This window comes from Oryx dammah, unplaced genomic scaffold, assembly GCF_014754425.2.
Source record: "Oryx dammah isolate SB20612 unplaced genomic scaffold, SCBI_Odam_1.1 HiC_scaffold_29, whole genome shotgun sequence".
Taxonomy (NCBI): domain Eukaryota; kingdom Metazoa; phylum Chordata; class Mammalia; order Artiodactyla; family Bovidae; genus Oryx; species Oryx dammah.
In genome coordinates this window covers 696,155-710,363 of record NW_024070213.1, presented here as the reverse complement: position 1 = coordinate 710,363, position 14,209 = coordinate 696,155, and the positions used below count along the sequence as shown (strand labels likewise).

Below are 14,209 nucleotides of genomic sequence, written 5' to 3'. Positions count from 1 at the left end.
GGGGCGGGGCTGGAGCTGTGGGCGGGGCGGCAGGGGAGGACAGGGGCCGGGGCTGGGACTGTGAGCGGGGCTGGGGCTCACCCGCACTGGGGCGCCCGCGTCCTCGCAGGTGAACCGCTTCAGACAGAGCCGCGCGTAGTAGTCAGGGCCCCCCGACTCTGGCACCTGTACTAGAATGACCTTGCGGCTGCGGTCCACCCAGTAGGAGAGCTTCTCAGCTGTAGGAGGGCAGGAGGAGGGGTCACGCTGGGGCCAGAGGTCACCAGGCACAGGGCTCCAGCTATCCTGACAGCCTGCATGTGGTGACTCCTGCCAGACCCAGGCATCTTGGAAGTTGCCTGCCTGAGGACCCATCGTGAGTTCCCACGTGAGGAGGGCAGGAGAGCCCGGTAGGAGGCCTGTGGGTGCCCACCACCACCCAAGGGTCTTCCCAGGGGCAGTGGGGCCGGGGTCCCACCTGGGGAGGGACCTCACCGAAGCAGTCAGGCACATTCTTCCCCACGTCCTCCTCTCTGCAGTCTGCGAATGACAAGGGAAGTGTTGGGCCCAGCCCACTCTGCCCCAGCCAGGCCTCTGCTGGTGTGGTTTCCAGAAGCCCACCCCTCCAGGGAGACAGCAACCCAGAATTAAAATACACTTGCTGGGACCTGTCCCGCATGGCCTACCTGTTGCCTGGGTGACTCCTGCCCCAGGGCAGTCACCACTCCCTTCAGGAGGCTGGAGGACAGTGCCCACGCCAGCTCCCTGGTCCCTACCTTCCATGTGGTATTGCTGGCCCAGCTGGACCCCGCAGAAGTGGGGAACAGTCCTCAGGGTGACGTAGAGGGTCTGGGCCACGGCCACCTTGAAGCAGTCAAAGCGCACCTGGAGCTGGGCAGGGATGGGATGAGCTGTGAACCTGGGTGTTGACCCCCTACCCCTGGCCAGGCCAGCTCCAGCTTGCACAGCTGGAACCCAGAGTCTGGAGTAGGGGAGGAGGGGCGCCCCGTCCATGGGCCGGGATGGGCTGTGGAGCGGGGAGGGTGGCGAGAACTGGCCAGGGGACAGCTGGGCTGCCGGGCACGGGCTTGGGGCTGGACCGGCGGGCCCGGGTCAGACGCTGGCCTCACCTGCTGCCCTGCCTGCTGGAGGGAGGCCCTGGACACCTGCACAGTCTGGCACTGCGTCTCCTGGGTGTCCAGGCTCGTGGAGCAGACCTCCAGGCCCTGCAGGCTCTCTGTGGAGAGAGGGTCCGCAGGCTGTCAGCCCATGCTGTCCCCTGTGAAGGCAGTGAGCAGGGTCTCTCTGCCCCACCCTAGCCTGCCGTCAGGTTGACGTGGGGAGAAAAGGAGCCCTGAGCCCCCCCATGACCCCGGAGTGACCCCGTCACAGTCACCGTGCAGCGCGAGGGAGGCATTGACGCGCAGGAGCAGGGAGCAGCCATCGGGCGGGGAGCACTTCATGGCAGTGGAGAGCGCCAGGGACCCCAGGACGGACCTGGGCATGGACGCGGGGGGCTGCCGGCAGAAGCTGTTGAAAATATTTCCTGTTGGGGGAGAGGGAGGCTAAGTGCCCCGGTTGCTGGTGCCTGGGCTATTCCCTGCGGGTGGCCGGGTGGGGAGGGGCTCTGGGTTTCTGCTGCACAGAATGGGGGGGGTCCTCCCTACTCTCCCCAGTGCCGTCAGAGAGCCAGGCCCTGGAAGAGTGGTGGGCCCACCTGAGCCATGTGCAGAGCTGTCTGCTGGGCCCAGGAGTGGGGCCCCCGCCTGGCCAGGAAAGGGGCAGAGGAGGGCCCCCCTCCAGGCGTGCCGGCTGGCCCCATGGGTTCCAAGGACGAGCAGCAGCACAGGTCTGCAGGGGGCACCCGGGCCTGGGCCCGAGGTCACTGCCGCCTAAAGCCCTGTCCGTGGGCCGGCGGCAGCACTGGCACAGATGGCTTGGCCCCAACGGCCTTGGTCAGGGCCCTGGAAGCCGGGGCCGGACCAGGCGCCGTGCAGGCGGTGGGGGTCTCGCTTTCAGGCTCCGGGGCTGAGCAGTATTTCCAGTCTTGGCTCTGCCCAATCTTCAGGCAGATGCTTCAAGATCAATGGGGTTAGTTCCATGGGCTCCACCTTGCCCCGGAGAGCCCTGCACCCCGTGGAGCTGGCAACCCAGGTTCCCTCTGGCACTCAGGGCCTGGTGTTCCGGCCAGGTGACGTGTCAGATGGTATGTGTGCTCAGTGGTGCCCAGGGCGCAGGCACACCCCAGGCAGCATGGCAAGAAGACCCGCCCTCAGGCTGACGGTCAAGGGGAAGCAAAGGACAAAGGTGCCAAGGCCCTTCCTGCGCTTCAGGGGGAGGGGGACACGGGGACTAGGGTGATCGGTTGAATGCATGAGGGTGGGGGAAGGGCAGAGGGCGCACCCAGGCCGTCTTCCCCCGCAGCACAAGGAGCCAGAGTGAGGGGTCCCCGTGGCCATGGCGGCTGGGCTCCCAGACCTTGGAGAAGGGGGCCGAGGCGCCGCTGCTGAGACCCAGCCAGAAGAGCTGGCCCGTCGCTCAGCGGAACCCCAACCTGACCAGATCAGACATGACTCAGAGAGGCAGCAGAAACTGTGAGGTCTGAAATGTTCCTGGGAAAGAAACCAGAGCTGTGGGCCCCGCTGAGGTCAAGATGGAGGTCAAGCTGGAGTCACGGAGCTCAGCCTGGACAGCAGGCGAAGTGTGCTCTCAAGACATTGGGTGTAAGGAAGCCAGGACGGCGATGCCCACAGAGGGGGCAACCCAGGAGCCTCACTGTGCCCACTGTCCTGAGGGTGCTGCCAGGTGGCGGGGACGGGGTAACCGCGTTCAAGGTGCCTCCCCAAGAGAAGAAGTGGGGCAGATCTGGGCAGAGGCAAACGGCCGGAAGTGGCCAGAGTTTGCAGGACAAGCACGGGAGGACCGCGATGCAGAGAGCGGGGTGAGTGTTTGGCAGAGCGGGATGCCCGCGTGGACTGAGGAGCTGCAGGAAGAGAAGAAGCTGGAGGAGCTCTGGGGACAGAGTCTTGTTGGCCCGTGGGTCTGGGCTGTCCCTGCTCCCAGCCAGACCACAGACCCAGGGCCTCGCGGGGCCCTGGTGCAGCGGATGCAAGGGTCTTGTTTCTGTAAGAGAAATAACTAGCTATGGGTGGAGCACTGCTCTGATCTCGTCTAACAGATCTTGAAAGAGAGACCCCAGAAGGATTAGCCTGTTTCCAAGTAAGCTGACTGTATTCCAGAAAAGACTCAAGAATCTTTGGGACGATAAAAGTGTATATCCAGTGTGCCTCTGTGCTCAGCCACACAGCGCCGCCTCTGCGATCCCATGGGCTCCAGGCAGGAGCACTGGGGTGGGGTGCCGCTTCCTCCCCCAGGGGATCTTCCTGCCCGAGGGGCTGAGCCCACGCCTCTCGTATCTCCCGCACTGGCAGGTGGACCTTTACCACTGAGCCATCTGTGAGCCAGGTAAGAACCACAGTCTGCCATGTTTTCAAGCTTGGTGAGGACTATATCCTCACAAATCCAAGAAGCCCGATGAAAGATAAGAAACATGAAGAAATTATAAGCATACCACAGTCAGTTTGTTCAAAGCCAGAGTAAAAAGAAAACTATAAAGCTACCAGAGGAAAAGACACGTGAGGCACAGCAGAACCAAGGCAGGGGAGGGGCAGACTTCTTTGCGGAGCCATGCAAGAGAGATGATAATAGGGAAAGACTCCCCAGGACTGAGAGACAAGCCCACCAGCCTAGCAGCCCACCCCGCTCAGGCCTGTGTGCAGCCCACCCCGCTCAGGCCTGTGTGCCTGACTCTTGGCAACCATGCTGCGAGTCCAGCGGGGAATGCACGGTCCTTCCAGCAAATGGTGCTCAGCTCTGTGTCCCCTGGAAAACAATGGGCTCTAGGCCACAGCTCTCACAGAATGTAAAGTGGATTGTCAGACTCAGTGTAAAACCTAAACTACCAAACTTTCAAAAAGAAACCTATTTTTAGTAATCTCTATGACCTTCAATTCAATTCAGTTCAGTCGCTCAGTCGCATCCGACTCTTTGCGACCCCATGGACTGCAGCATGCCAGGCCTCCCTGTCCATCAGCAACTCCCGGAGTCCACCCAAACCCATGTCCATTGTGTCAGTGATGCCATACAACCATCTCATCCTCTGTCGTCCCCTTCTTCTCCTGCCCTCAATCTTTCCCAGCATCAGGGTCTTTTCAAATGAGTAAGTTCTTTGCATCAGGTGGCCACAGTATTGGAGTTTCAGCTTCAGCATCAGTCCTTCCAGTGAACAGCCAGGACTGATCTCCTTTAGGATGGACTGGTTGGATCTCCTTGCTGTCCAAGGGACTCTCAAGAGTCTTCTCCAACACCACAGTTCAAAAGCATCATTCTTCTGCACTCAACTTTCTTTATAGTCCAACTTTCACATCCATACATGACTACTGGAAAAACCATAGCCTTGACTAGATGGGCCTTTGTTGGCAAAGTCACGTCTCTGCTTTTTAACATGCTGTCTAGGTTGATCATAGCTTTCCTTCCAAGGAGCAAGCGTCTTTTAATCTCATGGCTGCAATCACCATCCGCAGTGATTTTGGAGCCCAGAAAAATAAAGTCTGACACTGTTTCCACTGTTTCCCCATCTATTTGCCATGAATGGCATCTATGACCTTAGGTAAGGCAAAATTTTCTTAGACACAATACTGAAATTGTGACTCGTAAGAGAAAAAATGGGCAGGTTGGATTTCATCAAGCTTTCGAACTTGTGCTCTATGAAAGACTCCAGTAAAGAGTGAAAAGGCAAGTCAGAGACTGGGGTGGGGGGAATATTTGCAAGTCATGCACCTGTTAAGGAACGTGTGTTCAGAACCTGTAAGAACTTTCCAAATTCAGCAACAAGGAAACCAACAGCTCGTCTGCCTGTCCTCCACGTGGAGGGGATGGGGCTGTGCGTTCCACCACCCCAGATGATGGAGGTTTAGAAATAATAAAGCCAGTGGGTAGCTGTTGCTGTTCCATCACTAAATTGTGTCCAGCTCTTTGCGACCCATGGACTGCGGCACGCCAGCCTTCCCTGTCCTTCACTGTCTTCCCGAGTTTGCTCAAACCCATGTCCATTGAGTCGGTGATGCTAGCTAATCATCTCATCCTCCGTCGTCCCCTTTTCCTCCTGCTCTCAATCTTTCCCAGCATCAGAGTCTTTTCCAGTGAGTCGGCTCTTCACATCAGGTGGCGAGTAGTTGGTCTGCCTTTCCCTATCCACGTGTGCTGGCAGTTCTAAACGGGGGTAAGATCCTCCCCGCTGGTGAGAGCTGGGAATGGTCCCCTGCCCCGGCCCGGCCCCCACCACACACCCGGCCTGCTGTTGCCTTGGGGCTGATGAACCCAAGGAGTGGGGTCAGATGGGAGATTCAGAGCTTCCTGGGGGGACAGTTCCCAAGGGCTGTGGCTGGAATCGGAGCAGAGGCTGCCTGCAGGAGGCGGCCAAGTCCTGGTCTGGCTCCAGGGGCTCCTGGTCAAGCCCAGGAGTGGGGGGTTAGTCCGGCAAGGTGGGGGTAGGGGGAGGAGAGCTGTGTCCCCAGGCCTGATCCTTGCTGAGAGGCGCATCCTTGGAGCCTGGAGCTTCAGAACCCTCTCTCATCTAGGCTGTCCCTCGTATGTGTGGAAACGTCCTCCTCTGTGCAGAAAATGAGAAGGCGGCATCTTTTGACCTTTTCTGGAGAAATACAAGGACCTGTTGCAGCCAGTCAAGAAAAGGATCAGAGTCAGAAGGAAGAAGGGTGGAGCCACAGAAGGGAAAGGCGACCGCAGGCGCCAAGAAGTTGCTTGTATGAAAGTGAGAGTGGGCTCCTGTCCCCAGCTAAGCTCACAGCACAGCAGGTGTGTAGGAGGTGATGTGACGGACTTCCCTGCTGCTTGAGTGGTCAGGGCGCAGCGCTTGCACTGCCTGGGCATGGGTTCAGTCCTTAGTTCAGGAACTAAGATCCCACAGGCTGTGCAGAGCAACCTCACTGTGACTGTGTGGAAGGCATTGTGAACCCAAATTCTTCATAAAGATTAAGGAGAAGTAAATACATTTGATCTCATTTGAAGGTTTAAAGCCATCACAGTAAACCAGAGGCATACTAAGAGAAGGGCTAACACCTCGGCTGTATCTTAAAAAGGAGAAATATGAACTCAGAAGGAAGAAGTGGGTTACAAAGGGAATCGTGAACACAGGAGCTGGTAAAACACGGAGGGAATCTAACTGCGCGTTGGCAGGGCAGGAGGAGAGGGAAGGGCTCCGTGCGTCTGAAAACCCGTCAGGGTTTCCTTCTGCATCCCACCGGAGCCTGTGCTGTCTGGACCAGTTCTACTGAGAACAGCTAACAGTGCTGGAGGGAAAAAATACATGTTAAAAACTCACATGTAAAACCATACATGTGAAAACATACATGTAAAATACGTGGAACATACCTGTAAACACATACATGTGGGAAACACAGGCATAGACAACTTACATATATGTGTGAAAACATACATGTGAAAAAACTTCCCCGAACCCGTGAGAGCTGAGGAAGCGGGTGGGGGTGGGTGGGCAGGATGCTGAGGCTCGGCCGGACCAGGAGGCCCAGGGCTGCCCCATCTCGTTGACGGGATCGGGAGAAACCTGCTGCCTCCTCTGACCCTGGGCCCGGCGGGAGGGCAGGGACAGGGAGCTTCCTGGAGAGCCTGCAGCCTCCGCGGGCTCCCAGCGCTGGTCTGCACCCAGGCAGATCCAAGGAACTTCAGTCCACGACTTAGAAATGGTCCCGATGGTCAAAGGTCACTCCTGGTTCACTGAGAAACAAAGGGAACCCGGTCTGCGGGGAGTTGCCTGAATCCTCGGCCCGGGGACGGCCAAGAGCCATTTCTCAGGGGCACGGAGCAGACTTTTATTTTTGGCCATACTGCGTGGCCTGTGGCATCTTAGGTTCTCTCCCAGGGACAAACCCCAGCCCCCAGCAGGGAAAGACAGAGCCCTGCCTGCTGGACGGCCAGGGAACTCCCTGGAGCAGACGCGTGAGAGATAAACAGAGCACCCAGAGGGAGGGCCGGAAGAGACACACGCCACCAACGGTCCAGGAGCCTCCACAGGGCCACCGCGGGTTTAGAGCAGAGCCTCGGGCAGTCCTGCTGCTTGCCAACTCCGAGCGGAGGTCCATCGCGCTTTCTGCACAGGGCCTCAGCACCTCCTTTCTTCCAGGCTCGGCGCTCAGAACACCGGGGAGAGCACCGTGAAACTGTGCCCCCGACACTGTGTCTGGGCTGCAGCACTCCCCGCTGGGCGGGCTGGAGAGGGCGGAAACCTGTCTGCACAGACTCGTCCCCGTCACTCCTGGTGCTCACGACCGGCCTGTCTCCATGGTCGGACGCTCGGCTGTGACTATCGCACCGCCTCCCCTTCCACTCGTGTTCTCCACGTTGCAAACAGCCCTGCGTTAGATCTTCACCCCGTTTCCCATCCGACCCCTCCCGGGGTCTCGTGGTCGGTGCTCCTTCCCTAGGAGGGGCCCTTGGGACAAGAGCCCGAGTCCCAGCCTGGGCCAGTGTCCTTTCATGGAAATATATTTGATGCATAGCATTGTGTAAACTTAAGGAGTACAGCGTGCTGGTTTGGTGCATTTATCTGCTGTCATTGTTGCTGTTGTAGCAAAAGCAGCCATATCAAGTCACATAATTGTTGTTTCTTTTTTGTGGTTGGATTAATTAAGGTCTGGCCTCTTAGCGAGTTTCGCGATCATGACACAGAACTGTGTCTATAGTCATTAAACGAAGCGCTGTGGTTTTGCTGTCCGTTCTCTTCTGGGGTAAAATGTAGCTCTTTGAAAAATCTGATGTACTTTCCTTTCCATTTTGAATTGCTAAGTTCTTTTTGCTTAGAGGCCCAAAGATTTTTCACTCTAACATCCACCCATCTTGCTTGAGTGGCTTCTCATGTTGCGTCCTCGGGGCTGTTCCTCTGCAGTTAAACGCCTTGTGTTCAGGCTGTCTGCTGTCCCGGAGCTGCAGTCCCACGCCTCTGCTCTGCGGCCGGTTTCCTCCAGGGGCTCACAGCGCCCGCACTCTGCACTTCCTCTGTCTATCTGCAGCGTCTTCTATTATTGACATGGCATTTCATCTCTTTTGACTTTTTTCTTTTCAAACCTTACTTGTATTCTTTTCTAAACATTTTTATTTCTTTACTTATTTTTGGTTGCATGGAATCCTCGTGACTGTGCGCAGACTTTCCTCTCCGTGTGGTGAGTGGGGCTTCCTCTTTGCTGTGGTGTGTGGGCTGCTCGTTGCTCTGGGTTCTCTGGTTGTGGAGCACGAGCTCCAGGACACGAGGGCTCAGCAGTTGCAGCACACCGGCTCAGGAGCGGCGCTGCCCGGGGTCCAGAGCATCGGCTCAGGAACTGTGGTGTGCGGGCTTCACTGCTCTGAGGTGCGTGGGATCTTCCAGGACCAGGGGTTGAACCCTGCATTGGATTCTTGTCCACTGTGCCATCACGGAAGTCCCTTGTATTCTCGTTTTAATTGAAATATAGTTGATTTACAATGTTGTGTTAATTTCTGCTGTATAGCAAAGTGATTCCGGTATACATATACATACATTAGTTTTTTTAAAAGCTTTCTTTTTCATTATGGTCTATCACAGAATATTAAATATAGTTCCCTGTACTAACAACTCAGTTCAGTTCAGTCACTCAGTCGTGTCTGACTCTTTGCGACCCCATGGACCGCAGCATGCCAGGCCTCCCTGTCCACCACCAGCTCCTGGAGTCGACTCAAACACAATATAACACTTCTTTTTGATTTTTTAAAAAATCCCCTTTTCACCTTCTATTTCTCTCAAGGCATTTAATGTTGGGTCTACTCACTACTTCTAACATAGTCTTCATTTCTGCAGTGATATTTCCTTTATTTTTAAGCCCAAGTGTTGTCACCTCATTTCTGAAATTTCCTAATTTTTGTTCCTATTGTTCTTTAACATCTTTCTCAACTTTCTTGAGTCTTCTAACATTTCATGCAAAGATGGGCTCAATAAAGGACGAAATGGTAGGGACCTAACAAAAGCAGAAGATATTAAGAAGAGGTGGCAAGAATACACAGAAGAACTATACAAAAAAGATCTTCATGACCCAAGTAACCATGATGGTGTGATCACTCACCTAGAGCCAGACATCCTGGAATGCAAAGTCAAGTGGGCCTTAGGAAGCATCACTACAAACAAAGCTACTGGAGGTGATGGAGTTCTAGCTGAGCTATTTCAAATCCTAGAAGATGATGCTGTTAAAGTGCCAGCAAATTTGGAAAACTCAGCAGTGGCCACGGGACTGGAAAAGGTCAGTTCTCATTCCAATCCCAAAGAAAGGCAATGCCAAAGAATGCTCAAACTACCGCACAATTGCACTCATCTCACATGCTAGCAAAGTAATGCTCAAAATTTTCCAAGCCAGGTTTCAACAATACGTGAACTGAGAACTTCCCAATGTTCAAGCTGGATTTAGAAAAGGCAAAGGAACCAGAGATCAAATTGCCAATATCTGTTGGATCATAAGAAAATCAACAGAGTTCCAGAAAAACATCTACTTCTGCTTTATTGACTATGCTAAAGCCTTTGACTGTGTGGATCACAACAATCACAACAAGAATTTTCTGTGGAAAATTCTTCAAGAGATGGGAATAGCAGACCACCTCACCTGCCTCCTTTGAAACCTATATGCAGGTCAAGAAGCAGTGGTTAGAACCGGACATGGAGCAACGGACTGGTTCCAAATTGGAAAAGGAGTACGTCAAGGCTGTAGATTGTCACCCTGCTTATTTAACTTATATGCAGAGTACATCATGTGAAATGCCGGACTGGAGGAAGCACAAGCTGGAATCAAGATTGCCGGGAGAAATATCAACAACCTCAGATATGCAGATGACACCACCCTTATGGCAGAAATCGAAGAAGAACTAAAGAAGCTCCTGATGAAAGTGAAAGAGGAAAGTGAAAAAGCTGGCTTAAAAGTCAACATTCAAAAACCGAAGGTCATGGCATCTGGTCCCATCATTTCATGGCAAATATATAGGGAAACAATGGAAATAGTGACATACTTTATTTTCCTGGGGTCCAATATCACTGCAGATGGTGACTGCAGCCATGAAATTAAAAGACGCGTGCTCCTTTGAAGAAAAGCTCTGATTAACCTAGACAGCATATTAAAAAGCAGAGACTACTTTGCCAACAAAGGTCTGTCTAGTCAAAGCTATGGTTTTTCCGGTAGTTATGTATGGATGTGAGAGTTGGACCAAAAAGAAGGCTGAGCCCTGAAGAACTGATGCTTTTAAGCTGTGGTGTTGGAGAAGACTCTTGAGAGTCCCTTGGACTGCAAGGAGATCAAACCAGTCCATCCTAGAGGAAATCAGTCCTGAATATTCATTGGAAGAACTGATGCTGAGGCTGAAGCTCCAATACTTTGGCCACTTGATGTGAAGAGCTGACTCATCTGAAAAGACCCTGATGCTGGGAAAGATCGAAGGCAGGAGGAGAAGTGGACAACAGAGGATGAGATGGTTGGATGGCATCACGGACTCGACGGACATGAGTTTGAGTGAGCTCCGGGAGTCGGTGATGGACAGGGAGGCCTGGCGTGCTGCAGTCCGTGGGGTGGCAGGGAGTCTGAACATGACTGAGCTACTGAACTGAACTGGCTATTTTAAGCCACTTTGAAATGAAAAGCTACAGTTGTGGGTTTTGGGGGTGTTCTGGTGCACTGCCTTTGCCTGTCGGGACCTCATTCTGTCCCTCATTGTCTTTTCATTATCATAACTTGCCTGGGGCTTGTGCCCATAGGCCCCTTGGCCACGGTTCCCTGAATGGTTTCCGAGCTTTCAGCACAGGCTGGGCTCTGCTTTCCTTGCTGCACACAGCGCCCTCTGCTGTCGCTGTTTGGCGGACGTGCTTTGCTGTCTGGTTTCCCAGCTCTGTGAAGACCTACAAGACCTTTTAGAACTAACACCGAAAAAAGATGTCCTTTTCATTATAGGGGACTGGAATGCAAAAGTAGGAAGTCAAGAAACACCTGGAGTAACAGGCAAATTTGGCCTTGGAATGCAGAATGAAGCGGGGCAAAGACTAACAGAGTTTTGCCAAGAAAATGCACTGGTCATAGCAAACACCCTCTTCCAACAACACAAGAGAAGACTCTACACATGGACATCACCAGATGGTCAACACCAAAATCAGGTTGATTATATTCTTTGCAGCCAAAGATGGAGAAGCTCTATACAGTCAACAAAAACAAGACCAGGAGGTGACTGTGGCTCAGATCATGAACTCCTTACTGCCAGATTCAGACTCAAATTGAGAAAATTAGGGAAAACCACTAGACCATTCAGGTATGACCTAAATCAAATCCCTTATGATTATACAGTGGAAGTGAGAAATAGATTTAAGGGCCTAGATCTGATAGAGAGTGCCTGATGAACTACGGAATGAGGTTTGTGACATTGTACAGAAGACAGGGATCAAGACCATCCAGGAGATCCAACCAGTCCATTCTGAAGGAGATCAGCCCTGGGTGTTCTTTGGAAGGAATGATGCTAAAGCTGAAGCTCCAGTACTTTGGCCACCTCATGCGAAGAGTTGACTCATTGGAAAAGACTCTGATGCTGGGAGAGATTGGGGGCAGGAGGAGAAGGGGACGACAGAGGATGAGATGGCTGGATGGCATCACGGACTCGAGGGACGTGAGTCTGAGTGAACTCCGGGAGTTGGTGATGGACAGAGAGGCCTGGCGTGCTGTGATTCACGGGGTCGCAAAGAGTCGGACACGCCTGAGCGACTGAACTGAACTGAACTGAACTTCCTAGCTCTTCCTTCCCTTCGGCCTCATCCGCCTGAAGTTGCTCTTGCTGCTGCTGTCCTCAAGCCTCCTGGAGCTTCTCTGTGCGGGGCCGCCTCCCAGGGGGTCCCTAAGCAGGTGCTGGGTGCTCCCCAGTGGCGCTCACTGCCTGCTGGGTTCAGACTCCCCTCTGCCTTCTGTTGCTCCTCCCACCTGGGGCCCTGGGGCCTGTCTCTGGGGTCTGGAGCATGGACCTCGCTTCTGTTTTCTGCCCTCCTTGCTCTTGCATCTGGATTCAGGGCTGCCTCAACAATGCTGCCATCTCCCAGGACAATTTAGGAAAGAACTGAAGCAGAAGGGTCACCCCACCAGATGTCAGCATCTAGCTTAAATCTATTCATCCAGGGGGGCTCAGTGTGCAGGTCCACAGCATGGGGTGTGTAGGGAGGGGCCCCCAGGACTCAGGGTGGCCTCACTCAGGAGTAGAGGCCGTCGGGGAACCGCCCGCACAGCGTGGAAATCTAAAGACGGGTGGGGTGGGGGTGGAGGCGTCTGGCACTTGGTGTGGCCACTGCGGGATTTCCAGGCAACAAAGAGCACAGTCGGGCTCTTGCCTCAGAGCACACAGAAACAAGAGCTCGATGAATCAAAGACCTGAGTCTGAGAAACAAAACTTTAATATAGAAATATAGGAAGTACAGGGAGGAAGTCGCTATGACCTCAGAATGGGGAAGACTTCTTAAAAGATGCCCCCCGATTCACGAAAGCCTGAAAGGGGAGGCGTGTGAATACGATTGCATCGAAACCGAAGCGTGTGACTCTCAGCCCGAGGCTGAGGAGGAGGGACAGTGGGAAGAGCTGTGACGCGGGGTGACTGTCGTCGCCCCGGGAGGAGCCCACGCAGGTCTCAGTGTTGTTAGAGACACACAAACGGAGACGGGAGTGTGTCTCACAAAGTACCCCCCATACCTGCCAGAACCCTCAGAGGTCCCTGAGCCAGAGAACTGCCCCGCAGCGGGCCGAGCACGTGGGCCAGGCCAGAGCATCACCCAGACCCGAGCTGTGCCCCTGCCTGGTGACCCCGCCCCCAGCAGCCCTGCTGGTGGGACAAAGCCTGGGGATCCCTGGCAAGCCCCCTCTGCGCCCCCATCTGGAGAGAAGGAGGCCGGGTGGGGTCCTGCATTATCACGGCTCCCGCTGGGGTACGAGGGAAGGGAAGGGGAGGGACAGAGCCCGTGACGGCTCCCAGGTCCCCTAGAAGCCGAGGGCCCCTCCCCGCACCCCCACCACCCACCCCCAGGACCTGCCGGCCGAGTTCCTAGTCCCCCCAGCCTGTCTGGGGCCCTCCGGACATCTGGCCCTTGCACACAGCAGGTCCATGGGGGAAACACCATGGATTTGGGGTCAGTGAGTGAGAAGGGGGTCCAGAGGCAGCTGCCCACGTTTAACCAAGACTGAAAGAACGTCACAGACGATGTAGAAAACATTAAAACAGCACGGAGGGGAGGAGAGAGAGGGAGGGAAGGCGGGGACCGGGAAGGCAGCACATAGTGGGGGAGAAAGCGCCGTGGCGCACGGAGGGGAGGCCCACGGCGAGGGGCACGGCGGCAGGGACGCGCAGCCCGGCCCGGACGTCACAGCGCAGCGGGCTCAGAGGAGATGGGGGCACAGGGGCCAGACAGCGCATCTCGGGCAAACAAGCGCAGCGAAGATGCGCGGACCAGGAGGCGCGCTGGCCTGGAATGCTCACAGCAAAAGTCCTGCAGAAAGACAGAAACGGAGGGAGCCGGCGACGCGGGCAGAGGTGGCGTCATCAGAGAGGAGGCCCGCGCTCAGGTGGGCGCAGGAAACGCTCCCTGAGGTTACGGGACAACCGCGTCATCGGGTCGGAAGCTCACAGGGATCCAGGAAAGAGCCTGGCCCTGGCGAGAGAGAAGCCTGCAGGCCCCTCAGCAGAAACACCAGCGGGGGTGCCTGGGGCTTCTACCCTCGGGGAGGGTCCAGGCACAGGCTGTGACCCGACGCCGATCAGCTCCAAGACCACTGACGGCGGTCAGACGCACTAGTGACAGGGCCCTGCCTGGGCGGGGGCATGCGTCGGCTCACGGGTCCTCGTCCTGTCTCATCTCACACCTTAACCTTGGGGGTCCTTGAGAAGTAACCCCTCTCAAGGTGAAGAGACATTCAGTTAAAGCTTAGCCATTTCTTTGGTTTTTCCTATTAAAGTGAAATTAAATAAAATACTGATTTTAAATGGAATAAAGTAATTTCACTTTTATGACATCTTTGTCATCTGTTCATCCAGGAACAGTGTATTTGCCTACAAAGATGCCTAGAGCTGAGTCCTCCTGACACAAACACGTCTATCTCACCAGGAGGGCTTTGTCTAGAGCTGTGTCCTC

General features: G+C 54.9%; 1 protein-coding gene across 1 annotated transcript in view; it reads right to left on the bottom strand.

Annotated features, from left to right (window-relative positions):
- Positions 1 to 14,209, bottom strand: part of IL17REL (interleukin 17 receptor E like) — a 24,096-nt gene that overhangs the window by 5,629 nt on the left and 4,258 nt on the right. Inside the window, exons 3-7 of the mRNA XM_040233601.1 lie at positions 1,376 to 1,525; positions 1,110 to 1,216; positions 756 to 870; positions 475 to 519; positions 82 to 218 (exon numbers count right to left, since the gene is read on the bottom strand). Coding sequence (XP_040089535.1) covers positions 82 to 218; positions 475 to 519; positions 756 to 870; positions 1,110 to 1,216; positions 1,376 to 1,525 — 554 coding nt within the window. The remainder of the gene's footprint in view (positions 1 to 81; positions 219 to 474; positions 520 to 755; positions 871 to 1,109; positions 1,217 to 1,375; positions 1,526 to 14,209) is intronic.